The sequence below is a fragment of the Genypterus blacodes genome, unplaced genomic scaffold (genome assembly GCF_046128005.1).
Source record: "Genypterus blacodes isolate CSIRO-AG114 ecotype Tasmania unplaced genomic scaffold, CSIRO-AGI_Gbla_v1 ptg000337l_1, whole genome shotgun sequence".
Classification (NCBI taxonomy): domain Eukaryota; kingdom Metazoa; phylum Chordata; class Actinopteri; order Ophidiiformes; family Ophidiidae; genus Genypterus; species Genypterus blacodes.
In genome coordinates this window covers 28976-52894 of record NW_027467122.1, presented here as the reverse complement: position 1 = coordinate 52894, position 23919 = coordinate 28976, and the positions used below count along the sequence as shown (strand labels likewise).

At 47.6% G+C, this 23919-nt stretch overlaps 3 protein-coding genes across 3 annotated transcripts; all 3 read right to left on the bottom strand.

The window, feature by feature from the left end:
- Nucleotides 1-869: 869 nt before the first annotated feature.
- LOC142988576 (gap junction beta-2 protein-like) lies at nucleotides 870-5586 on the bottom strand. The gene is made up of 2 exons (XM_076137774.1): nucleotides 5435-5586; nucleotides 870-3544 (listed from the first exon to the last, which is right to left on the bottom strand). The coding sequence occupies exon 2, from the start codon at nucleotides 3509-3511 to the stop codon at nucleotides 2729-2731; it is 783 nt and encodes a 260-aa protein (XP_075993889.1). The 5' UTR covers nucleotides 3512-3544; nucleotides 5435-5586; the 3' UTR covers nucleotides 870-2728.
- Nucleotides 5587-6441: 855 nt separating this feature from the next.
- Nucleotides 6442-16178, bottom strand: LOC142988621 (lambda-crystallin homolog). Its single transcript, XM_076137839.1, has 9 exons — nucleotides 16034-16178; nucleotides 15303-15410; nucleotides 14239-14365; nucleotides 12468-12629; nucleotides 12200-12295; nucleotides 11869-11967; nucleotides 8776-8884; nucleotides 7381-7487; nucleotides 6442-6753 (listed from the first exon to the last, which is right to left on the bottom strand). The coding sequence occupies exons 1-9, from the start codon at nucleotides 16072-16074 to the stop codon at nucleotides 6649-6651; spliced, it is 954 nt and encodes a 317-aa protein (XP_075993954.1). The 5' UTR covers nucleotides 16075-16178; the 3' UTR covers nucleotides 6442-6648.
- A 1574-nt stretch (nucleotides 16179-17752) lies between these two features.
- On the bottom strand, nucleotides 17753-20213 carry LOC142988587 (galactose-specific lectin nattectin-like). Its single transcript, XM_076137785.1, has 7 exons — nucleotides 20134-20213; nucleotides 19991-20035; nucleotides 19763-19778; nucleotides 19574-19665; nucleotides 19311-19445; nucleotides 18234-18342; nucleotides 17753-18051 (listed from the first exon to the last, which is right to left on the bottom strand). The coding sequence occupies exons 2-7, from the start codon at nucleotides 20033-20035 to the stop codon at nucleotides 17990-17992; spliced, it is 459 nt and encodes a 152-aa protein (XP_075993900.1). The 5' UTR covers nucleotides 20134-20213; the 3' UTR covers nucleotides 17753-17989.
- Nucleotides 20214-23919: the final 3706 nt, after the last annotated feature.

Sequence of the window (23919 nt, the reverse complement as noted above, 5' to 3'; positions counted from 1 at the left end):
AGAAGTGAAGCCGATCGATGATTTAATGTTCTTACATGAGAGCAGCAGACATTCAGTCCGAGCAGGTCCCCGCTCATTTAAGGGACTCCACCCCGGTTTGATGAACTTCAGCTGTCACTCTTGTGCTCCTTGCTGAGTTTGACCTCTGTGGTCTCCTGTGAGTGACCCCCCGCCCCCACGACCCGCCGTCTTACCGGAGCGATGCGCCGCCCGCACGTCTCCAAGAAACCGTCTCCGTGTGCGTCAGTGTGTGGAGGCGCGCTGGAGCCGCTGAGGGGACTCAGTGAGGCGCAGCTGCGTCCCGTTTCCAGCCATGTCGGGACTGTCACTGTGTGTGTCCATGCGTGAGTGAATCCACAGAGTCATCAGCCTGTCCGCACACACACACGCCCCGTCCCCCCAAACATGCCCCAGTGTGCGCAAAGTGTACCTGAACGCACCCCAGTGTACGCAAAATTTACCTGAACGCACCCCAATGTGGGCAAACTGTACCTGAACGCACCCCAATGTGCGTAAAATGCACCTGAATGCACCTCAAATGTACCTAAATCATTAAGTCGCTCCGGGATTTTACTGGAAAGAAACTTGATAAATGCTCTGAATTCACACTTTAAGACAGGAAAACAAAGTTAATCAACCTAATATGGATCAAAGTAGTAATTTGTTACATATTTACATAAAGTTTACATAGTTTAATTCCCTGGAATTGTCATTGATTTCATTTTTTTTTTCAGCAACTTTCTGATTTATGGTGAAATGTCCTCCATGTTTGATAATTTTGGACAAATTAAAGGAAATCCAACAAAGTGATAAAATGTTAAGGAAAACAAATCAGCATTAACAAAAGTCCATAAAGCAAAGAGCCACAGTTTGTTTCAATGATTTATTATAAAATCCTAAAGAGCAGAAGAGTTCAAAGTGCACATTAAGGAAAACAAAATGGGTACAAAACAGGAAGATCACAAACACTGCATTAATAATGAGTCCTTCATTAATGATGAAGGTCTGCTCTGTGCATTAGTAGCTGCTGTGTGATGTTAGAGTAAAGCGTCTCTATAGTAACCATCTGGATCAGGCCCCTCTCAGTGCTCAGCCAGCTTCAGGGTCTAAATATCACAGGACAGACACACAACCTGCATGAAACTAGGGGTCAGAGGTCACAGTCTTGGTCTCATTGTTTTGCAGGCGTATCAAACATTTTACAGTTTTGCTTTTCACACAGATACAAACTCCACTGATGTAGTTTGGATGTGAGACGTTTGACTTCACACGCGTCAGAACGGCCCAGATGTGAGCCCAGATCCTGCCCAGGTGTGAGCGATCCGGCCTGGTTCTTCCTGGAGGACAGAGAGGTTTGGGCCCTGCCTCCTCACATCAGGAGGCTTAGCTGCGATCAGTGTAGCGGCTAAATTAAGGCCCATGCTGAAAGGCGATACAGGCAGCTGGGGTCAGGAACGCACCGCAACACAATCCAGACTAACACAACAAAACCTCCTCGGGGGTTTCTACAAAGCAGACGATGTCATCTACCACATCCAGCACCACTCAGACGTCACTCTCAATGATTGGTAATAATACTCATTAATTGAAGTCATGTGACCTGACTGTTGCTATGATGTTCGAGTCAGTTGCTAGGACAGTTGCCAAGGTGTTCTGTGTGGTTGCTATGGTGTAAGGGCTTGACCGGTTCTTGTTGGTCCTTTGTGAATCTGTAGATCCATGAACATTTCCCTCTGCTTTAGTTTTTGGAGGTGCAAAAACACCCTTTTTCACTCAGTGTGCACAGCAGCACTGTAGAATTAGTCAGTGTGTGTTTATGCTCTTTCAATCATTGCACAGGTTCTTAAGATAAGAGCATGGGAATGTTGTCACACAGTTGAGGGGTGTCTGGTCATGTGACACGTGGGTCAGGTGACACGTCACACGTGTGCAGCAGGAGCAGTGAAGGACGCTGACAGACAGACGAGCAAACCCTCGTTCACACTTCAAACAAAACACCGAATTACAAAGAGATTTAGAGAGAAGGTGTTGTTTTCTTCAGCCTTGGTGTGTGAGCGTCTCACTTATACCTTCAATTCAAGTACAGGATGGGAATCCTCCCATCATGGGTTCTGTTCAGCTCTCATCTCAGGAACAAGAGGAGCAAAACTAAAACCTGTTCAACCTCTTTAAACTTCATCTCACTCTGCAGTCCCCTCAGATCCATCAGTGTCATGAAGGCACTCTGAGGGGCTTTGACTTCATTTGCTCCTTCATTTCATTCTTCTTCATTTCTCCTCCTTCCTCTTCTTAACACTTGCGGTCCAGGCTTTGTGGGTAACCTCTGTGCTCCTGCAGGTTCCACTGTAAACCGCTAGGTGTCAGTATAGAGTCATGCTTCTCTGACCAGTGGATACAAAAGCATCTAAATTACGCTGATCAATAAATTAACACTAAAATCTCCTTGTTAATAAAACTGTAGTAATCATTCAACAAAAAAACGTGAAGTCATACTCTCTGTCCACAAACTATCATTTGTGATCAATATCTTTGATTGCTTCTCTCCTAACTCGCTGCTTCTCGCTGTCAGAATACAATCAGGCTTTCACAGTAACACACACTCATGGAATCACACTGTAATGACTCAGAACTGGGTTTTTAACTATAACCAGTCTGTGTGGTGGCCTCTTCCTCCTCCTCTTCCTCCTCCTCCTCCTCCTCCCGCTGGTGTAGAAGGCCTGGGGGTTCCTCAGCAGATGGTCTTTTTGCTGGAGGAATCTGCAGACGACAGCATCTCGTTGGTCTTGTTCTGCAGGAGCGTGCTGTCGACGTAAGCGCGGCTCCTCTTGGGCGACCTGGAGGAGCACCTCATCACGGCCTTGATGATCAGGTAGCACAGCTCGGCCACGTTCAGCATCATGCAGAGGGCCGACGAGGACACCATGAAGATGGTGAAGACGGTTTTCTCTGTGGGCCTGGAGATGAAGCAGTCCACCTTGTTGGGACAAGGCCACTGCTCGCACTTCACCAGCCGAGGCATCTGGAAGCCGTCGTAGACGAAGTAGAGGGCGTACATGAAGCCGCCTTCAAAGATGAGCCTGAAGAACAGGCTGCAGGTGTAGGTCCACCACAGCGGGCCTGTGATGGGCAGACGCCTCCTCTTCAGTGTGGCCAGTTCCATGTCCGTCATCCTCTCGGTGCCGTTGGAGGCCAGCATGGTCCTCTTGTCCCCGCGTTTCCTGTAGGCCACGTGCATGGCCACCAGCAGGGCCGGCGTGGACACGAAGATCAGCTGCAGGCACCACATTCGGATGTGCGACACGGGGAAGAAGTGGTCGTAGCAGACGTTCTTGCAGCCGGGCTGCTGCGTGTTGCACGTGAAGTCGGACTGCTCGTCGCCCCAAACGCTCTCAGCAGCCAGAACCAGGATGGTGATGCGGAAGATGAAGAGGACCGACAGCCAGATCTTCCCCAGGCTGGTGGAGTGTTTGTTGACTCCGCCCAGCTGGGCGTACAGCGCCCCCCAACTCATAACGGCAGAGATGAGGCCGGATGTTCAGAGCACCTGAGGGAAGCAGGAAGAAGCAGAAGGTCACACAGAAGCACGACTACAACACGGACATGAGGGAGGTATGGTTCATGATGCTGCAGGATGCTGAGTCTAACAGTTTGACCCTCATGGATCCATGAACGTGTCACAGATCCTCCAACACCATGAGCCTCACAAAGGGTTCCCCTGTGACCTTTGACCCTGATATGTCTGCATTAATAAGTACAGACATGCATGCAGCCTCCAAACAGCACAACACAGCTCACTGAGTGACTACAGCTGATACGTTGAATTTAAAGTCATGAGTTTGGCAAATTGGTGCTCAATCTGTGGAGCGGATCTTTAGGTCAGATCTGCTCACATCTTCATCGTCATCTTCATCTTCTTCTTTGAGCTGATTTCTGAATCTAAATGAACTTTACTGTGACAAAAGGGGATTAGTGAGGCTCAGTCTCTCTCTCTCTCCCTCTCTCTCTCTCCCTCCCTCTCCCCCTGTCTCTCTGTCCCCCTCTCTTGCTCTCTCCCCCCCTCTTCCCCCTCTTTCTCTCTCTCTCCCCCTGTCTTGCTCTCTCTCTCCCACCCCCCCTCTCTTCCCCCTCTTTCTCTCTCTCTCCCCCTGTCTTGCTCTCTCTCTCCCATCCCCCCTCTCTTCCCCCTCCTTCTCTCTCCCCCCCCTCTCTTGCTCTCTCTCTTTCCCTCCCCCTCCCTCCCCCCTCTTTCTCTCTCTCTCTCTCACTCTTGTCTTTTCTGTCTGATCTGAGCAGAACTTTGCAGATCATGTCATTACTTTTACATTACTGATGACGTCTCGTCACAAAGAATTTCAATGTACAGTATTAACCTGTGTTTTTCTGTGCAAATGACAATAAACTCTTCAATCTTCAATCTTCAATCTTACTTCTGTCGTCCCTCACTTGACTCAGTTGTGTTGTTGTCAGACCCTCTCTCTCTCTCTCTCTCTCTCTTCAGGTCAGGTCTTTGAGCTCCAGCTTCTCTTCTCTGCTGTTTTAATCCTTTTTGCCTCTTTAAACAGCTGATTGATCGAGTGTTAAACCCAGAGCGACTCGGAAGAGGAAGAGGAAGAGGAGAGCTTCTTCTATCATAATCAATGATGATCATACCTCAGTGATGTAGAGACGAACATGCTGAATCTCTTCTTATCTTCCAGTTATTATGTCATAATATATATATATAAATGTGATGTCATGTGGGATGTGATGTCATGTGGGATGTGATGTCATATGGGACATCTTGAGCTATTTGGACTACTTGTGTTTTAATGTATGAATGGAACTGTGTTGTTTATTTATTTGTTATTTATTATTTATTTATAGTTTATTGCTGTTCTAAGATTCAGGCACAGCACAAATGCATTCATGTACAATGACAATAAAAGCTCTTCTATTCTATTCTGTTCTGTTCTATAATCAATCTGATTATGAACTGAAAACAGAAACACAACATTTATAAATATTGAAGCATTTATGAAGTTTGTTTTCACTCATGTCTCAGTTTGATCCTTAAGTGCTCCAGAGTCACAAACTGATGAGAGAGTTTATGTTTATGAGATCTTTAAGCAGATAACAGCTGATTACACAAATCAGACTCTCTCTCTCTCCCTCTCTCTCTCCCTCTCTCTCTCCCGCTCTCTGTCTTTCTTTCTTTCTTTCTTTCTTTCTTTCTTTTTCTCTTTTTTCTCTCCCCCTTTCTTTCTGTCTCTCTCTCTCTCTCCTCTTCGTCTTTCTCGCCCGCAAATTAAAGAAGGAAACGCGAAGATTCGACGCGTTAATAAATCAATCAATCAATCAATCGGGGTCTTTTCTCTTAGAGAAATGAATGGAGTTTGCTTTAAGAATAAAACAAACACTTCAGTTATATGACACGTAAAACACGTAAACGTCTCACCTGTCTGTCTGTGTGTCTGTGTGCCTGTCTGTCTGCTGCTCCGTCACATCAAGCTGCTGTCTCTTAATCCTGCTTGCATGTGAACAGTCTCGACTCGACTCCAGGTTTTGGTGGGACAGGATGTCTCTGCAGGACTGGTCCGGCCTGTCTGCTCCGCGCCAGAGACGCACCTGAGTCTCATCCCTCATGGGGGGGGCGAGGGCGGGGCGGGGCACCCAGCAGGCGCACCCAGCAGGGCCGTGATTGGCTGCCTGGAGCCCTGACACGCCCACAGCCTGGACCTGGACCGATCACTGCAGTGAGTCTTAAGAACACATGAAGCAGGAGCTCAATGGTGTCCAGTTTGAATCGGACCGGAAGTTCTAAACCCGACTCCACCTCAGGGCCTGGTCCGACCTGGGCCCACACCGGGTCCACACCAGGCCCACACCAGTTCAGGGTCCACACCAGGTCCACACAGGGCCGATCTGGGCTGAGTGCTTGATTCCAAACTCACAAAACTATTCTGGCTGAAATTTTGAGCCCAAGCCTGATTTGACAAGTCCTCTGATGTGGTCCTGGACTGGACCGTAGGTGAGCCCGGCTGCTCCATGCTGGATCATGAACCACATGATCGGCTCAGCTCAGATCTCCTTTACCTAATCGTTCCAAACCCTTACACACACACACACTGTTCACTGCATGTATGTATGAAATGTGTTTATGTTGTCATGGTGACACTTGATCAGGTCAGTCATGTGCTGGGCTCAAGTTTGTGTCTGTGAAATGAAATTTGCAACAGGAGAGCAAAGATTTCCCGGCGAGTGTTTCAGAGACTCGTGACACGTCTCTGAAACAGTGTGTGTGCGTGTGTGTGTGTGTGTGTAGGTCTTTATTTAAAGGCTCCAAACACAACAGCTGCTGTGTTCACCTGCAAACTCCACTTTAAACTCCGCCTTTCATTTGCGTCTACATGCATTGTGATGACATCATACTCTCTTACTTCAAAGACATGATCCTTATATTGGGTAAATTAATGTTTATTCATAACAAAATGATCTTCTCTGGATTTATAAAGTGTTGATGACATTGATCAGTTTGTAATGTGACTTCATCCTCTTCTGTTTGAGCCTGAAACTATTCAACCTCTCCATCAACACACAGTCTGTCTGCTGCTGAATCACACTGATGTGGCATGTTGTGACATGGGCCCGTTCCAGGTCAGAGGTCAGAGGTCAGTGCTGGTCCTTCAGCTTGGACAGAGCCATGAGCAGCTGGTCCCTCCTCTCCTTCCTGGCCGTCAGAGTCTGCTGGTCGTTGGGAATCAGCTCACACAACTCCTGCAGGCGGAACCAGGCAGGTTGGTTAGAGACGCACACACACACACACACACACACACACACACACACACACACACACACACACACACACACACACACACACACACACACACACACACACACACACACACACACACACACACACACACACACACACACACACACACACACACACACACACACACACACACACACACACACACACAAACACACCTCAGCCACCTGAGGCCAGCAGCTTCTCTGAACCTCCAAGTCGCCCGACTGGGAAACTCGGGACAAGAAGTACCAACAACAAACTGAGTAGAAGTCTGGTCTAAGTGAGGTCACATGACCTCCTGCTCCAGCTATAACACGCTAACCGGCTGTGACAGCATGTGATTGAGTAACGTGTGAGAGGGAACGCTTGACCTTCAGTCATGCAGAACTAAAGGCAGCAAACATCTCCTCCATTCAGCCCCTTCAGAGGGAAGACACCAGAGACCAACACAAACAGCAAACCTGTTCATCTGTACAACACACACACACACACACACACACCAGGTGAGCAGGCTCCCCTCCAGTCCTTCCACCCGCTGGGATGGAACAGAGACCCACTGGAGGACGTTGTGTTCTGCTGAACATACTTACATCAACAATCTTCTTGGATGCTTCCCCACAGAAGTCTGGCACCGGGCCGAAGGAGGCCAGGAGCCTGGTGAGCCCCCCTGCATAGCGCCTCATGTAGTCCTCCACACCTGCAGCACACACATCACATCCAGAACCACTAAGAACCTCCAACAATCCAATGACAAAGCTGTAAACAGAGCTAATCATTGACGCTGATCCATCAATGACCAATCACAAGACAAACAGTGATAAACAGGAAGTGTGGTTAAGTTTAGTGCCATCTGTGATAAAGACGCAGCAGGTGAGACGACATCAGACCAGGACGGGTCAGAGGTCAGGGGTCAGAGGTCAGAGGAACCTGCATGGTTACTGCAGATGTAATCAATTTAATGAAGTCAATCATTAAAAAACAAATCCAGGAACTCATAGTTTATAAGTGACACAGTTTGACTCCACATGTAGACTTTGTGTCAAACTTTACACCCTGAAGCTGAACTCTGGATGTTTATGTGAGCCTGAGTGCAGAACTCTATAGATCACACCAGAGTGAGAGAAGTGCCACCTGTGTGTGTGTGTGTGTGTGTGTGTGTCCACCTGCTCTCTGCTCTGCTGTCTCCACCTCATGAACCTCAGTTTGGTCATTATAGTTGTTGTTGTTGTTGTTGTTGTTAGTTTGGACGTTTTAACTCTTAACCTCCACCCTCAGACTCTGGCGCTGCGTGGATGCTGGTGATGTGGTACGCAGCATGAAGCGGGGGGGTCGGGGTGTCTGGTGTTGTGTGGGCTCCCCAGGACGGGACTCTGCCGTCCACGCTCACTGAGGGATGAGCGGACGGAGACGCCGAGGGCCCGAGTGCGCCGCTATCTGATTGGACCGTTTTGAGGGACGGGAAGCGAGACTGAGAGAAAGCGGCGGTGCCAGAGTTTCCTCTGATGGCTCCTGGTCTGGAGGCTGTGATCCAGGTTCTGTGAGGTTTGGGTTACTGGTGTGAGGGGGAGCATTCATGGCTGCTCATCAAAAGGCTGCTTTGTTCCTCCAAAGTGTACACAGACACGGTTACTCTCTGGGCTTCACACCCCCCTTTGATATTCTCCATCTACCCGAGGTTTCTCTTTCTCTCTCTCCCTCTCTCCCTCTCCCTCTCCCTCCCTCTCTCTCTGACATACATGATGTTACCGTGTGCCTGTGACATGTGAACTCTCTTATATAACTGAACCACTCTTGTTGCCCAGTAAATCACGATTTCTGTCACCACTAAGATTTTAGTTTTGCCTTGAAATGCTGTCCTTTTGCTTTAGCACCTCAATCTCTTCCCGTATGATATGAAGACTTTGCATTCCTTTACGTTTCCTGAACCTTTGGGATGTTCCATCGTCTGCTTGGTTCTGAGATCAAACCCCAGGTGGACCGGTTACCTTCAGGTGCGTTGAGGTGCACCGTCTCCATGGGTCCTATGAAGGCGTAACGCATTCCCAGTCCAGCTGACATCACCAGGTCGATGTCCTTCACAGAGATGACGCCGTCCTGGGGGAGCGAGGTACAAAGGGAGTTAGAAACCAGATAACAGATCAACGCTGGGCTGTCTGGAGTTAATCACTGATTAAACCCGGCGTTCACAGAGACGTTTGAACCTACAGACAAACACTGTTCAACTTCTACTACGTCTCAACCCACAGTATCCTTCATGGGCCCAGATCTCCTCACCAAGCAGCAACAAAGATGGCGAGAGGAGGATCAGTGGACAGTCCAAATGTGGGGGGAAATGTTTTTGTCTGTGAACAAAGCGGTTCCTCCTGATCTCAGGGTACCTCTGAGATCCAGCAGATTAGGTTTCCCTAATTGGTCAGTCCGGTGTAATTTGGGTTTCAGTGGACGGCACACAGGAGAGGGACGGAGGGACAGAGGGACGGAGGGACAGAGGGACAGAGAGACAAAGGGATGGAGAGATAGAGGGATGGAGGGACGGAGGGACAAAGGGACAGAGATATGGAGGGACAGAGGGACAGAGTGAGCGGTTAGAGATACCTGTTGGCTGCTCAAGTAAGAAATCAAAGCTGGGACGCAGACACAGAGAGACGGCGTGGGACAGGCTTGTCTTTGTTCGCCTGCCGTGTCCAACAACGGGCCCGTTATCTGAGCGTCGCCAGGCAGCGGGCGGAGTCTTTCCTCCGCCGTAATCACCGGGGGAAACCAGGAGCTTTCTCAGCCGCTCTGCTTTCCTGAGCTGGCCACAACTCAACGGCCCACTTTCCCCTGTGTGTGTGTGTGTGTGTGTGTGTGTGAGTGAGTGTGCGCGTGTGTGTGTGTGTGTGTGTGTGTGTGTGTGTGTGTGTGTGTGTGTGTGTGTGTGTGTGTGTGTGTGTGTGTGTGTGTGTGTGTGTGTGTGTGTGTGTGTGTGTGTGAGTGAGTGTGCGCGTGTGTGTGTGTGTGAGAGTGTGTGTGTGTGTGTGTGTGTGTGTGTGAGATCAGAGGCCCCCACTGCAGCTATTGATGTCAATGCTGATCTTCAAACATGAAGCTACATGAAGATAAAGACGTGATAATGAAGCATAAGTGTCCTCATGTGTCGCTCTGCCTCCTGACACAGGAACATAACAACACACACACACCACGCTCATCACCTGCTGAAGGTCAGGTGAAGCTCTCTCTTCTCTCTCTCTCTCTCTCTCCCCCCCCCCTCCTCATATTGGAGTGTAACTCCAGACCTACATTCTGTATGTGAGGTGATTCATCAGTGACAGCTGAGTCAGGCTCCAGATATACCTGTTGATCCACTCAGAGCAGAAGCCGTATGGAAACATTCCTGCCAGGCAGCCAACCGTCTGCTGAGCAGGAAGCTCACAGTTTGAGCTCTACAGAGGAGACGTTTGGATCAGCAGAGGTATGAAACGTGTCTGCTGACGTCAGCCTGCTGTGGGCCAATCAGGTGTGAGGAACAATAGAGTGTAACAAGTTCAAGTATCTGTGGGTCTTGAGTTAGAGCAGGAAGAGAGGAAGAGATCCTGTGAAATCTGCCTTTAAGCCTCTAACTCTACATCATGATGAACAGGTTTAGGTCTACAAAACATTCTGAGCGTTCACCTCAAGCAAAACAAGCCTCAGAGCCACAGAGGAGCCTCTCCGCCTCTCCGCCTCCTGGGGCAACGGCAATTTAACAGCAATGTGGCACTGCAGCAGAGGGGACGTATGTCTGCCCTCGGGGTTAATGCTCCTCAACATGCGTCCCAGCGGTGGAACGCGTATAAGCGCTCCTCACACGCTATGGAATGTCATGCAGAGATGAGTGTGACGCTCCACAGGCCTGTGTGAAGAAGACAATATCACAGGGTGGATGGATGTATGGACGCCGTGCTGCTGCTGGCACACTCAGGCGGGCGGAGCTATTTATAACACTCACATTCTGGAAGAGCACGATTAACAAACAAACCTGTCATGAAGCCCAGCAAAGCCCAGCAAAGGATGTTCTTCCTGAGGCAGCTGAAGAAGTTCAGCCTGCTAAAGACATTGATAGTACGCTTCTACTCTGCCATCATTGAGTCCATCCTTTTGTAACACTTTATTTATCAGCACTCATTTAGTTAACTTATTTAATTTAGTGTGTTTTTAAGGAAATCACACACAAATCCAGTCTAGAAAAAAAAAGGGAAAGATCGATTCATATTGACTCCAGGAGGAAAGACGGGAATGAAGGAGAAACAATGACTTTAAACTGCAAAGGGTTAAGTCTTTGTTTACACTCGGCTCACTCTTCTTCACTGTTCACTTCAACAAAGCCTCATTGGTTTTCCCATCATGCACTGCCAGGCCTGCGTGTCGTCTTAGATCTGTGCGGCCCAAATGACGTGAGGACCCAGACCCAGACCCAGACCCAGACCCAGACCCAGACACAGACACAGACTCAGACTCAGACTCAGACTCAGACCCAGACCCAGACCCAGACCCAGACCCAGACTCAGACTCAGACTCAGACTCAGACCCAGACCCAGACCCAGACTCAGACCCAGACCCAGACTCAGACTCAGACTCAGACCTAGTCAGAGGACCAACCTGCACCAAAAGCCAGTATGAGGATCACACAGTTGAGCACACACATGTTTACTTCCCTTTAGGAGCCAAGACTAAAAGGAAACGGTGTGGACTTTCGTTCTATCCTTTTCTCTTGGAGTGCAGCCGGAACCCTTCTCCACTTCGGCCTTCAAAGTTCTCGTTTGAAACTGCTGCTGTCTCGTGTTTCCCTCTTGGAAACACCAGGAAGGTAATCACAGCTCACAAGGAACTTTTTCATTCCTGCTCCATCACCGTGTCCCTCAGTCCCTCACACACAAAGACTCATTGACTCAGGACACAACAACCTGAGGGACAGTATGTCCATCGCCAGCTCCTCCACACCTGTTTCTCTCTCTCTCTCCCTCCTTCCCTCCCTCCCACCCAGAGACATATCCGTCTCCGTATGTCCTTCCTGTCCTGTCCCGCCGTCCCAGCGTCGTCCCGTCTCTGCACACACTGACCTGGACCAGCCTCCAGGACTCTGCGATGATGGCGGCCTGCACTCTGTTGACAGCGAAGCCGTCGATCTCTCTGTTGAGACGGACGGGCACCTGTCCCACCTGGAACCAGACACATCGTTGACAACAACACACAAAGACACACTGTAATGGCTTTATCTCCTTCCTATGTCCACATCTCATCCATGGACTCACACACACACACTGATTGCGTGGAGCCGTCTGGAGACCTGAGGTGGTCCTGAGGTCGTCCTGAGGTCATCCTGAGGTCGTCCTGCTCTACCTGCTAACACCTGCTGATGCCAGTGATTGCGTAATAACCTGGGCTGCTCACCTGGCTCATCAGGTCATGGGCGGCGTCCATCACAGCTGCTGTGGTGTCCGGGTGGGGCACCAGCTCCACCAGCTTCACAAAGTACGGTGGGTTCACCTGAGGACCGTCGGCACAGTCACACAACATGCAGCAGCAGTAACACAACTGGGGCAGACAGGAAGTGAAGAGCTCTGTGTCCACTACACTCTGATCTCAGTGAAACTCTGATCTCTCTTGTGATCCTCTAACAGCAGACTAAAGGATGCCAGAACTCTCGGCTTGTACTGACCGGATGAGAGACCAGGCAGCGACTTCGCCTCTGGACACCAGAGAAGACGTTACTCGGCACCAGGCAGGAAGTGGAGCTGCTTAGGATGACATCATCTCCCACCAGACCCTCCAGGGCCTGGAAGAGGCTCTGCTTGACCTCCAGGTTCTCAAACACACACTCCTGGAAAAGAAACAGCACACACACACACACACACACACACTGTATTAAGTGTTGAAAGAGTGTGAATGCAGAGGAGCAGCATTTGAGGTACAAAAAAGCGGAGGTGAAGAAATACAAGAGAAGAAGAAAAAAGAAGAAAAGAGAGAGAGAAGTTTGACATGAAGTGGTGACACGAGACAAAGTGCTGCTGCCTGAATCCAGACTGAACCGGTCCGACCCAGAGTGACGTGAGGAGTGGCAGCCAGGGTCCGGTCTCACCCGTGATGGACCGAATGGAGGAATGTGAACACGTGATCCGTGTACGCGTGATCAAACCCTCTCATCAAGGAAACAACGCTTCACTCCAAAGCAGTCTTACATCAAATGATCAAATTCATTTCAGGTTTGAACAGAGCAGATTTAACTCACACAGACACACACACACACACACACACACACACACATTACTGCACTGGTGTGTGTCTGCACAGCTTGAAACTCCTCCTCCGCTGGCTCCAGAGGTTTTGAACGATGTGATCCGTGGGTGTGAGGTTATCAGGACACCGCTGTCCCACTGTGAGAACAGGAAACCAGGCGCTCATACCTGCCGCTTCGCCGTTCCTAAATAAACCCTCCATTGTTCCCAGTGAGGGTGAACCCAGTGCAGCCTATTGATTGGTCCGGGCCGTACCTGTCAGCCAGGCGGGCTCAGCCTCATGAGGAACACTATTGTCTGCAGCAGACGGGTTCAGGCTCAACTCAGAAGACACTTTCTTGGCTAAAAACCCTCACTTCCTACGCACGTGTGTGTGTGTGTGTGTTATGATAAGATAGGAGAGAGAGAGAGAGTGTGTGTGTGTGTGTGTGTGTTCTCAGCGAGACAGAAGCCAGATGAGTGATCCTGAGTTAAGATGTCATGTAATGCTTTCAGCAGCCAGGTGCTTCTTGTCATAACAAACGTCACTCAGCGAGTCTTTAACGGGAAAGACTCGTCCGCTCTGAAGACGTCTGTCCGTCATGAGGAGGTCGCGACCCCTGACCGCACTTCCAGAAACACTTCAGGTTTGGGATTTTCCATGAAAATACTTCAACCGGATCTTTGTCATTATACTTTTGCCACCTACAGAGTTACAGTGTCTCTCTCTCTCTCTCTCTCCCTCCCTCCCGCCCTGCCCCCTGTCTGTCTGTCTGTCTCTCTCTGCCTCTCTCTCTCTCTCTGTCTCTCTCTGTCTCTCTCTGCCTCTCTCCCTCCCCCTGTCTGTCCCTCTCTCTCTCTCTATCTCCATGGGTGCGGCCTTCAGTCTTCACTCTAACCCAACACCATGATAATCTCTAAGTATCTCAGTCAAGCTTTAGTTACGACTCTAACACTAGACTAAGAGATGTGCGTTTGTCCCAGCTTTATTATTTACACTCTGTACTGAAACATAGATCTTTGTTATGGTGCCACTAGAACCCGTCTGTATCTTCTGTCTTTGTACATCTTTTGTTATGAGAGACAATGTGATGAATTCAGGAACAATGCAGCTCTAACTGGGCTAAACCAGCAATCACACCTGAATGAAGGCGTGTGTGTATGTGTGTGTGTGTGTGTGTGTGTGTGTGTGTGTGTGTGTGAGTGCGCGGTTACCTGTATGAAAAAGGCGCCATCTAGTGCCTGAGCAAGTTCATCATAGCTGCTGAGCAGGGCGAGCTGCTGTGAGGCGTTCAGGTGCCCTCTCAGCATGTGGGCTCCCTCCAGCTCCTCCATCTGCTTCCTGGATCAACACACAGGTGGAGGTCAAGGTAAACACACACACAACACACACACACCAGGTGGATTTCTCACGATGTCACACCGTGAGCCAAACTAAAACCAACTTCAGATTCCAACATAAACACTGATGAGCCAAGGTGATGCCTTCAGGGTGCAGACGGGAGGAGCGGCAGCACCAGACTGAATGCAGTCAGGTTGGTTTGAACGTCCAGTTAAGTCTCACATACGTGTGTCGTGATGATGGGTGACGTGACGTGACGTGACGTGACGTGACGTGACGTGACGTGTGTGTGTGTGTGTGTGTGTGTGTGTGTTCAGGCCACGCCCCTCTGTGACTCATGTTCATCGTATTGGAAATTCCAGGTCAAATCTATTTAGGATGTAGACAAACCTGTGTGTGACACACTTGGATAGACCTTATTATGGTCACATCACCATTCATATTCTAACTAGTCATTATCCTGCTGTTAAATATCTCTCTCTCCCCCTCCCTCCCTCTCTCTCCCTCCTCCTGCCTGTCTCTCTCTCTCTGTCTCTCTCCCTCCCTTTCCTGTCTGTCTCTCTCTCTCTCGCCCTCCCCCTTTCTGCCTGTCTCTCTCTCTCTCTCTCTCTCCCTATGCCCTCGAGTGCTTGACCTGGATTGTGACTTGCAAAACGATGACTTGATCCCACACCTGATAATAGGATAAGAAGCGTAACCGTGGTGATATATTTGCTGTAATGTAAACATAAATCTAAATCCAAACGTGTCGGCCGGCTCTCTGCAAAGAACTTGAGACTGGTGAGGTTTGTCTGTGATCACACAACATGCATGTGCTGAGTCTGGATAAAGCTCCTGTGACCCGGCTCTCATGCAGTCTACAGATACAAGACAATTACAATCCAAACAACATGGTGTGTAATAGGACACGTGTGACCCCAGGTGACCCCAGGCTGACCTGATCTCTGTGACGGCACTGGCAGATTGTCCTGGTTGGTTGTCGTAGATCTTCACTCTGTAGCCTCCACTGACAAACACCATCGCCCAGGAGCGCCCGATCAGCCCGCTTAAACACACACACACACACACACACACACACACACACACAAGTTTACACACTATGCAATGACAAGAATCTGATCCACCAAGAATTCTCCTCTGTGTGTGTGTGTGTGGAAAACCGGAGGGTTGCCGATTCGAGTCCCTGCCGAGGTGCCCCTGAGCAAGGCACCGAACCCTCAATTGCTCCCCCCTCTGTAACTTACTGGGTGGTAATGTAATATAAGTCGCTTTGGATAAAAGCGTCTGCTAAAATGCTCGTAATGTAATGTAATGTGTGGGTGTTCTTCAGAGTTTCAGCTTGAACCTCTCTGCTGCTCCCCGCTGACCTCTGCTTCCCTTTTCCTGTCTTCCTGTCTGGCTTTGCCACATGAGGCAATGGTGCACTGACTCATTACACAGATAGAATCGAACCCTCAACCTCTCTTCCAGCTCTCAGTATCCTTGCCCTTGAGACGGTGAAAGCAAACGTGAACATGTTTGCTTCTCAGTCCTGAGGTCACTGCAGTGGACAGCAGCGTTTACTCAATACTGATATTTATGATCACGTTGCAGAAGTCATGCAAACTCCCGCCAATATTTCCCGCAGCAAATTTGAACGTAAGTAACATAAAGTATTCTGTTACTCACCTTCCAATCACCGTGATGCTTTTAGCGTCGGAGGAGCTCATTTTCAGCTCTTTAAAGTTCTAACATATGATCACAATATCCCAGGGCAACAGCAGCTGAAAGCCCATTTGTAGCTCCGCCCCTTCAAGTCACGCTACGTCTGGTACGGTGTCCCGAAAGGTCCACGCACGCGCGTTTGCAACAACTTTATTAACAGTTAAACAACGTACATTAACAATGAGAATACAGAGTTCATCGTGTGTTCGTTATCACTTACAAATTATACAAAGAATTTTTATGTACCATTTCATGAAGCGAACCAAAGAGAACCCATGATGGAATAACGAAGCACATTGTTCAGTCCGAAGATTAAACAACACATAGAGAGAGAAAAATACTGGGAAGGATCTTAACACTCACAGTTTACGTAGACACTAATGTTGCCACTTGTGTGTCAAAAAAAGACGCTACACATTATTTTTATTCCATTAATAATTGTAACTTTTATCTTCTCATTTTTAGTTTAATTTTTTTAAATATTTGTTTAGAGAGGGGGAGAGAGAGAGAGAGTGAGAGTGAGAGAGAGAGAGAGAGAGAGAGAGAGAGAGAGAGAGAGAGAGAGAGAGAGAGAAAGAGAAAGAAGGAAGGTTGTATTATTTTGACTGTTGTTGTTGTTAAACTTCATACGTATATCCTGAGGTAAAAAAGGCAATTTAAAGGTACAAGTAGATTGAAATTTAAACAGCCGGAAGCTACGGCTGCTGGAGCTCATTTAGTCCCTATTGTTTGTATTGAGTATATGGACAGAGAATCGATGGAACAGATTGTTTTAGGTTTGCTAGTGATATTTTAGTCTGTGATCGGTTGATTCTGTAATTAGATGCGGTAATTGTCTGCTTAGAATAAGAAGTTTAAGTGTCAGATCATTCTATTAGTGCGGGAATTCGACTAAATAATTCTCCAATGCGTCGTGGTGGAGTCTGGGTGCGAGGAACCGAATAGCGAAAAATATTCCCACAAACCTACCGGCGACGACTTCGTCCCCGTTACGTCGGGCACAAACGTGTCTAGTCAGCCATATTGGTCATATTCTTGAACTGACTCAGAGGGTTCAACTAAGGGTGATCAATTAAGCCATATGTTTTACATAACGCAGAGGTTTAATTCACATTACCGTTCACGCGTGTTTAACACGTATCATTTGAACGTTTGAAAGTCCTATAATTAAACAAATGTCACTAGTCATTAACACTTGAATTCCCATCTCAAAGTATTCCGGAATCCAAATATATCCTTTTTTCGTCTATGCTACTCTGCCTTAAGTACAGATTGAGCAGGAGGTCATAAAACTACTATTCTTTTGATGAAGATGTGTCCTGCTGTGTGTTAACAGATGTTTTCTGTCCTGAGTGCTCCTGTCCTGTGTGTGTGTGTGTGTGTACCTGTGTGTGTGTGCGCCTGTGTGTGAGAGCCCTTTGGTGGGTGAAGGGATGAAGTGTTAAAAGCCTTTGTCTTGAAGCTCAGGTAGTTCTGCTACTCATATCTATGTTTTCTGGGCCTCCCATGGTGAAGAGCGATCAGTCTTCTGGGTTTTGTGTATCAGGCTGAGACTGTTGGAGCCAGTATTCTGATGGTGGATGTAACATTATGTTGACCATATAACTCTTATAGTATTTATAATAGATAGATGTCTATTTTACATCTTACAGAGCTCAAAAGAAAGAAAGAAGCTCAACCAAATTCAGAATGCAAGTAGTTTATTGAATCCAAGCAGGTTTCACTCTCACCACAATCAGAACAGAGCCAGAACTTTAGCATCACAATGAAAGCTTGAGTTTGATGATGAATGAAGGAGGGAGGTGATTCTGTTGATGTTTGTTACAACGCCTCCACAGTGGATCAGCCTTCCAAATGATGACATCATTGAGGCCTGTTGTTTAGGATGAGTTGGACCTGATGGTAGGATGATGAAGGTCATCACGCGCGTTTGGCGCATACGAAGGATCTTCTATCTCCACACTTGAGGTCGTTGAAGCGTCCTGTGGAAAGACATCAGACATTAGACAACAGTTTGGATCTCTGTGGTCTGTGTGATGAAGGTTTCATTCTTTGTCTTTGTGGCATCTTTAACTCTAACAGCACAAACGATCCAGTCCAGATCCAGTCCCCCCTGGTGCCCCTGGTGGCCCTGGTTGCCAAGGATACAGTGAGTATTTGGTACCTGAGGAGTACATCTCCACACAGTCCTCATTCCTCCAGTTGTTGGGTTCCCTGTGATTCCAGGGTCTGTAGTTAAATCTGGAGCCATCGGTGTAGAACCAGCGACCCTCCTGGAAGAGGATGGATGTGGAAAATGATTGTTAATTGAATAGTTGGTACTTGTATATGTGTGTACTCTGAGCTTATGTGTCAGTTTGCCCTTTCTAACTGTTAATACTTCATAAAGCTCCATAACTCATCCAATGTGACCAGGATGGGTTTTTGCCATTGAAGACCCAGACCAGGAAATGGTGCACTGTCACTTTAAGACAGGATGACATGACGATGAGTCACATTTTCATTGTGTTCTCTACTCGTGCAGAAAGAGAGTGAATGTAATCAGGCATCTTGCAGCAGGACGGCTTTTCAGTCAGGAAAGGCAGAGAAAGCAAAGTCAGGGGAGAATAAAGTTACCAAACACAATAAGAGTCAAGTGTGCTACACAAATTCGGCGAGGCAGTAGCTCAGTCTGTAGAGGTTCCGTTTGGGAACCGGAGGGTCGCCGGTTCAAGTCCCCCATGTGGACCAAGTAAGCAGACTGGTAGCTAGTGAGTTGCCAGTTTGCCTCCAGAGCACTGCCGAGGTGCACATGAGCAAGGCACCGAACCCTCAACTGCTCCACGGGCGCCGAAAAATGGCTGCCCTGCACCCCCTCTGTAGTGCATGTGTTTGTGTGTGTGATATGTAGGGGGTGCAAGACAAATTTCAATTGTGTGTGATTGCTGTCAGTTGCATGCAAAATGACTTAAATAAACGATCTTATCTTAGCTTATCTCTTATCTTATCTTATCTTAAGGAACCACGTCGACATTGAGTCAAAGTCTCTCCTTCTCCTTCTTCAGAGTCCAAGGAAATGTGAGATGAGTTGTAACATTTTTTAGTTGGACGGAGATCTGCCTTCTGACTTGGAGGGGGCGTGTCCTCTCCTCCCCCACATTAATGTGATTGGCCACAGTAGGCATCACTCTTCTGAGATCAACTGACTGACGTGTCCTCATGCAACTCTGGGAGGATTTTTCTTTCCTTGTTCTTTACTGACCTTAAGGGCGTCGTAAAGTCCAGTCCAGGTGTTGCGAGCTCTGTGAAATCTCGCCCAGATCAATCTCAGCACACATTTCCGTTCTCTCAAGTTGTGGTAGGAGGCCAAATGTCCCCCGCTTCTCATGCAATAAGACTTAACGAGAGGAGAAAGGAGAAAGAGATTAAAAACAAGAAAAGAGTCTGAATGAACTTTTAAAATTCAGGAAAACATCTGAACTAAAGGTGAAATGACTAAAGAGCAGCTGGAAGCTGATTGGTTACCTCAGCGTCAGGCATGCTCAGAGGCCTCAATACAGGCAGGAAATAACGACCGTGACACCGGCCCCAACCTCTGCAATGACGCCAACAGCGCCCTAACACACAGAACCAGTCAGTCAATCAAAATGTATCAATGATTGTGTTCATGTTCATTTGCACAACATGTAATCAAAGGAAGGAAGCAGGACCGACCTTCAGCTGAGGCAAACTGTAAAGGAAGAAGAAACACAAAGTCAGAGGGAAAATCAAAAAGCAATGGAGTCAAATTGCTGTTAAGATATCAACAAGAGAATGAAGAAGATCTGAAGACAATAAACTAAGGAGGAGAGAAAGTGAGGAAGATGAAGTAGAAAGCACAGAACACTACACAGTTGGAATGGAAGATGAAGCCCTAAGAACCTGAGTGTGTGTTTGACTCACCAGAGCCACAGTGAGGAGCGTGAGGAGCGGAAGAAAGGATGCCATCTGTGGAATAGAGACATGGAAGGAGTCCAGATGACTGAGCTTTTATTCAGACAGTAAAGGCATCACAGAATCAGACCAAACAAAGTTAAGACACTGACCTCAGTGGTGATGAAGAGGAGCTGATGTTGCAGCAGCAGGTTTCTGTGTCAGGATGATGTTGGAGGAAGAAACTCAGCACCTTTATACCTTCAAAACATCGCCCCAAACACACACACACACACACACACACACACACACAAACATTGTATTATCATGTGTCTATAATGACACATCAAGGAGCTGCCTTCAGTAAATAAGCAGCAGATCTGTGTGCTTTGAATAAAGGTTAATAAGGTTGAGACGGTTTCAGCCTCAGGAGCTCCATGTGACTTTAAGATGGAACGATTCCACGGCTGCATCAAGTTTCATCGAAGTGACAAAGATAGAAAAGAAGTGAAAGGTTTCCACTGATTCATAAACCATGACTCCTCAGAGTCCCTGAGACTCTGGAGTCCCCTTCACCTCAGGAAGAAGGTCTGGATGTCTCATTGTCACATCAGTTCAAAAATCATCTGAGGTCTCCAGGAAGTGGCGGCGCTCAGCTCGGCTCCACAAGATCTCACTGCAGATGGAGCAGAATCTGAACGGGTGCTGCCATTCTTCAGGGTCAAAGGTGGGATGAGATGAGAGACATTCATCCATTCATCGTCTCCACCATCACTTTCTTTTGCTCACCACACAGAGTTTGTGATCAGAGGTAAGAGTTGATGAAGATGCAGCTCTCTACCTTCAGATCAGGATGCATTTAGGTTTAGATCCAAACTGCAACTTGTGTCACTGCCAGCTGGTTGTTAGGGAATCACTAGGAAGCAAGACTGTAGAGCTATTATGGGTTAGATGTCTTTATGGGGATCATAAGGTTGAACTTACACTGTGTATGCTAGGGGAACTGCTCCTTTACGTCCAACCAACCAAAAAGAAGCTTTATTATAGTTTATTACTGCAACAAAAGCCTGAGAGCGACCATGGGACTGTTTGATCAAGAGAGGGAACCGTGTGACAGGCAGGAGTTTGGCAAATTAGGCAGTGTCAGCACATTGAGATCACTGAATGAAGCCCTAAGGATGTGAACATATTCTGATATTGTTTAATAACCTGGGGATCTTTGGTAAACATCAAATTAAACATGAAAATGCTGTGCAAACTTCTTCAGCAGTTTATTCTCAGGCTGTATTGACTTTGATCATGGAGTCCAGCAGCAAAACACAGTTTGTGTCACATTAAAGACATTGTGCTGAGGCTCAGCTGTCTAATTCTCTGGATATTAGGACTTTAGTCTTCCAACATTTGGACTTTTGTGTCCCAAAACCTACAGGGCTACAGAGCTATGGAGGTTGAAGAGTGTTTTATATGTATTCATTTCATAACTGGGTGTCACAAAAATGTCAGTGTTACCAATGATCAAATGGGTCATTTCTGTGAAAGGGCCGTCTCTTCGACAAGGAAAGAGCGAGAGCTCCAGAATCTCAACTACATCATCTAGATGGCACCAGGATCATTTGCAGCAAGTTTGGGGCAAATTCAAATATTTGTCAAATTTGGGAAAATGTCATCATTTTCTAGATGTGGTTGAATTTGTTGCATTTGAGAGAGTGCATTGCTCTCTGTTGAATTTGTATATATTTGTCAATCTGATTTCGAAAGAGTCAGTGCCTCCCCAGCCACGAACCTCACCGGGAACCTCACCGGGAACCTCACCGGGAACCTCACCGGGAACCTCACGGGGAACCTCGCCGCATAGCTTAGAATTTAATGCACATTAACAGGGTAGCTATGTTTCTACAGGACACTAGGCCCAGTTTGATATAAAAAACAATTTTATACAATATATTTAGAAGGGGGTCCCTGCTCCATCTCTCCATCAGTTTGGGGGTCCTTGGCCTGAAAACCGTTGAAGACCCCTGAACTAGGCGGCTGTGACCTAGTGGAAAGTACTGTGTTAGTGTAAAGGCCTCAAGTGGGCCTCCAACATAAGAGCCTCACAGAGAAGAGATTCTCAGAAAGCCCATGTTCAACAGGAAGCTCAATACTGAGTTCCAATTTAGGAAATGTATAACTGACAAAAGGGTACATTGTCAGCAAGAGGAGAAGACCCCCACTGGCATACCATCGCCAGATACGGCAAGATGCACTACTTCTATACTATCTGTAATGCACAGGACCTGAGAAGAGGGAATCGTGTGCCGATGGGCGTGGACACGCCTGTGCACCAACCACAAACCAACACGAAGAAGACACACACACTGAACAGTATAAATTGTATGGAAATCCAAGGTTCGGGCTCATGTTGTGGAAATGTAGACAGTTAACTGCGTGAAGTCTGTGGACCATTTGAAGCAGCATGAGACCTCAACTGAGACCATGAGACCTCAGCTGAGACCATGAGACCTCAGCTGAGACCATGAGATCTCAGCTGAGTCAGATACTCTGCATCACAACTTTAACCTCTATTGCTTGATAAACAGCCTAAGTGTGGCCTCTCTCTCCCTCTCCTTGAAGTCCTTGTTGCTGGCCTGAAGAAGAATTTTGAACACAACAGTTAGAGACCTGAAAGGAGGGTGTGTCTGCCTCTCTCCTGGGAGGGGCTCGTTGCCTGTTTAGCCCCTTTCTCTCATTTGTGGATGTCTTGTTTCGACACCCCCGCCTCTCCTGCCCCGCCCCCTCCAGCCCAGACCGACGGCGCAGTAACCACGGAGACGCACTCAGCCAGAGCATCAAGCCCAGAACGGCGGCTCCTAGACCTTTGCTGTGACCTCGCTCACGTACCTGGAGGCTCCCAGACACACACACACACACACACACACACACACACACACACAGATCATGGTAAGTCTCCGTTCTGACACATTTACCCAGAAATCCTTCCCAGAGTGCCTTTGTTTGTTGATTGTTCTGTGTGTGTGTGAGCTGAATCTTCATTGGACAACAGTGACAAATGTGCCTACAACACACACAAACACACACATGCACGCACGCACACACACACACACAGTTGCCATGACAACAGCGGTCGTTGGGGTCGCTGATGCTGCACAGGAGCTTGTGTTGATGAAACCAAAGGGATGGCGAGGAGTTAAGGGTGAACATACATTCATACATTCTGAAGAATTGTAAGAAAAGTTTAAAGACAAAAGTCTGGACTGAAACGTTTTCATACGACGGCCTGACCAATCCAACAGGAAGTGCGACAGTTGAGGCTTTGACCTTTGTGGTTTGCTTTTTTTGCTCTTGTAGTTTTTACTTTGCCCCCGTGGAAGCAAACACGAGGGGGCGTGGCCTCTGCCTGAAGGTTTGTCTCATTGTATTTCTACAGCTGATCCACCTCACACTGGACTGAAGCAGACTCTGATCAGCTGCTCTGTGCGTTTGTTAAAGTGTATACGTGTACATAAATGTATTGTACAAAATCACGCCTCTGCTTTTTTCTTTACATGTTTGCTTTGTTGTAATGTCTTTAATCTGCCCGCTGAATAAAGTTATTAATTATTATGATGCGTTCAGGTTCAGTCTGCTCGTTAGTGTGAGCAGCTCTGCCCTCTGCTGGAGGAAGTTGGGATTGATTTCATGATTTCTGCATTTATAATAATAATAATAATAATAATACATTTTATTTGTAGAGCACTTTGCATAGTTAGGAACAATCCCAAAGTGCTACAGAGTATTACTTTACTGATCAGATTTGGGATGACGACAATAATTCTATTTTTTTTTTTTCTTCTTTTTTTCGAGTCTTTCCAAGTCAACAAGTCTGTGAAGTGAAACTTGGGTCATGACAAACTGACCCAAGTCCACTGGAGCTGGAAGTGGATCCGAGTAGAAAACAAAGAAGATTGAGTCATAAAACA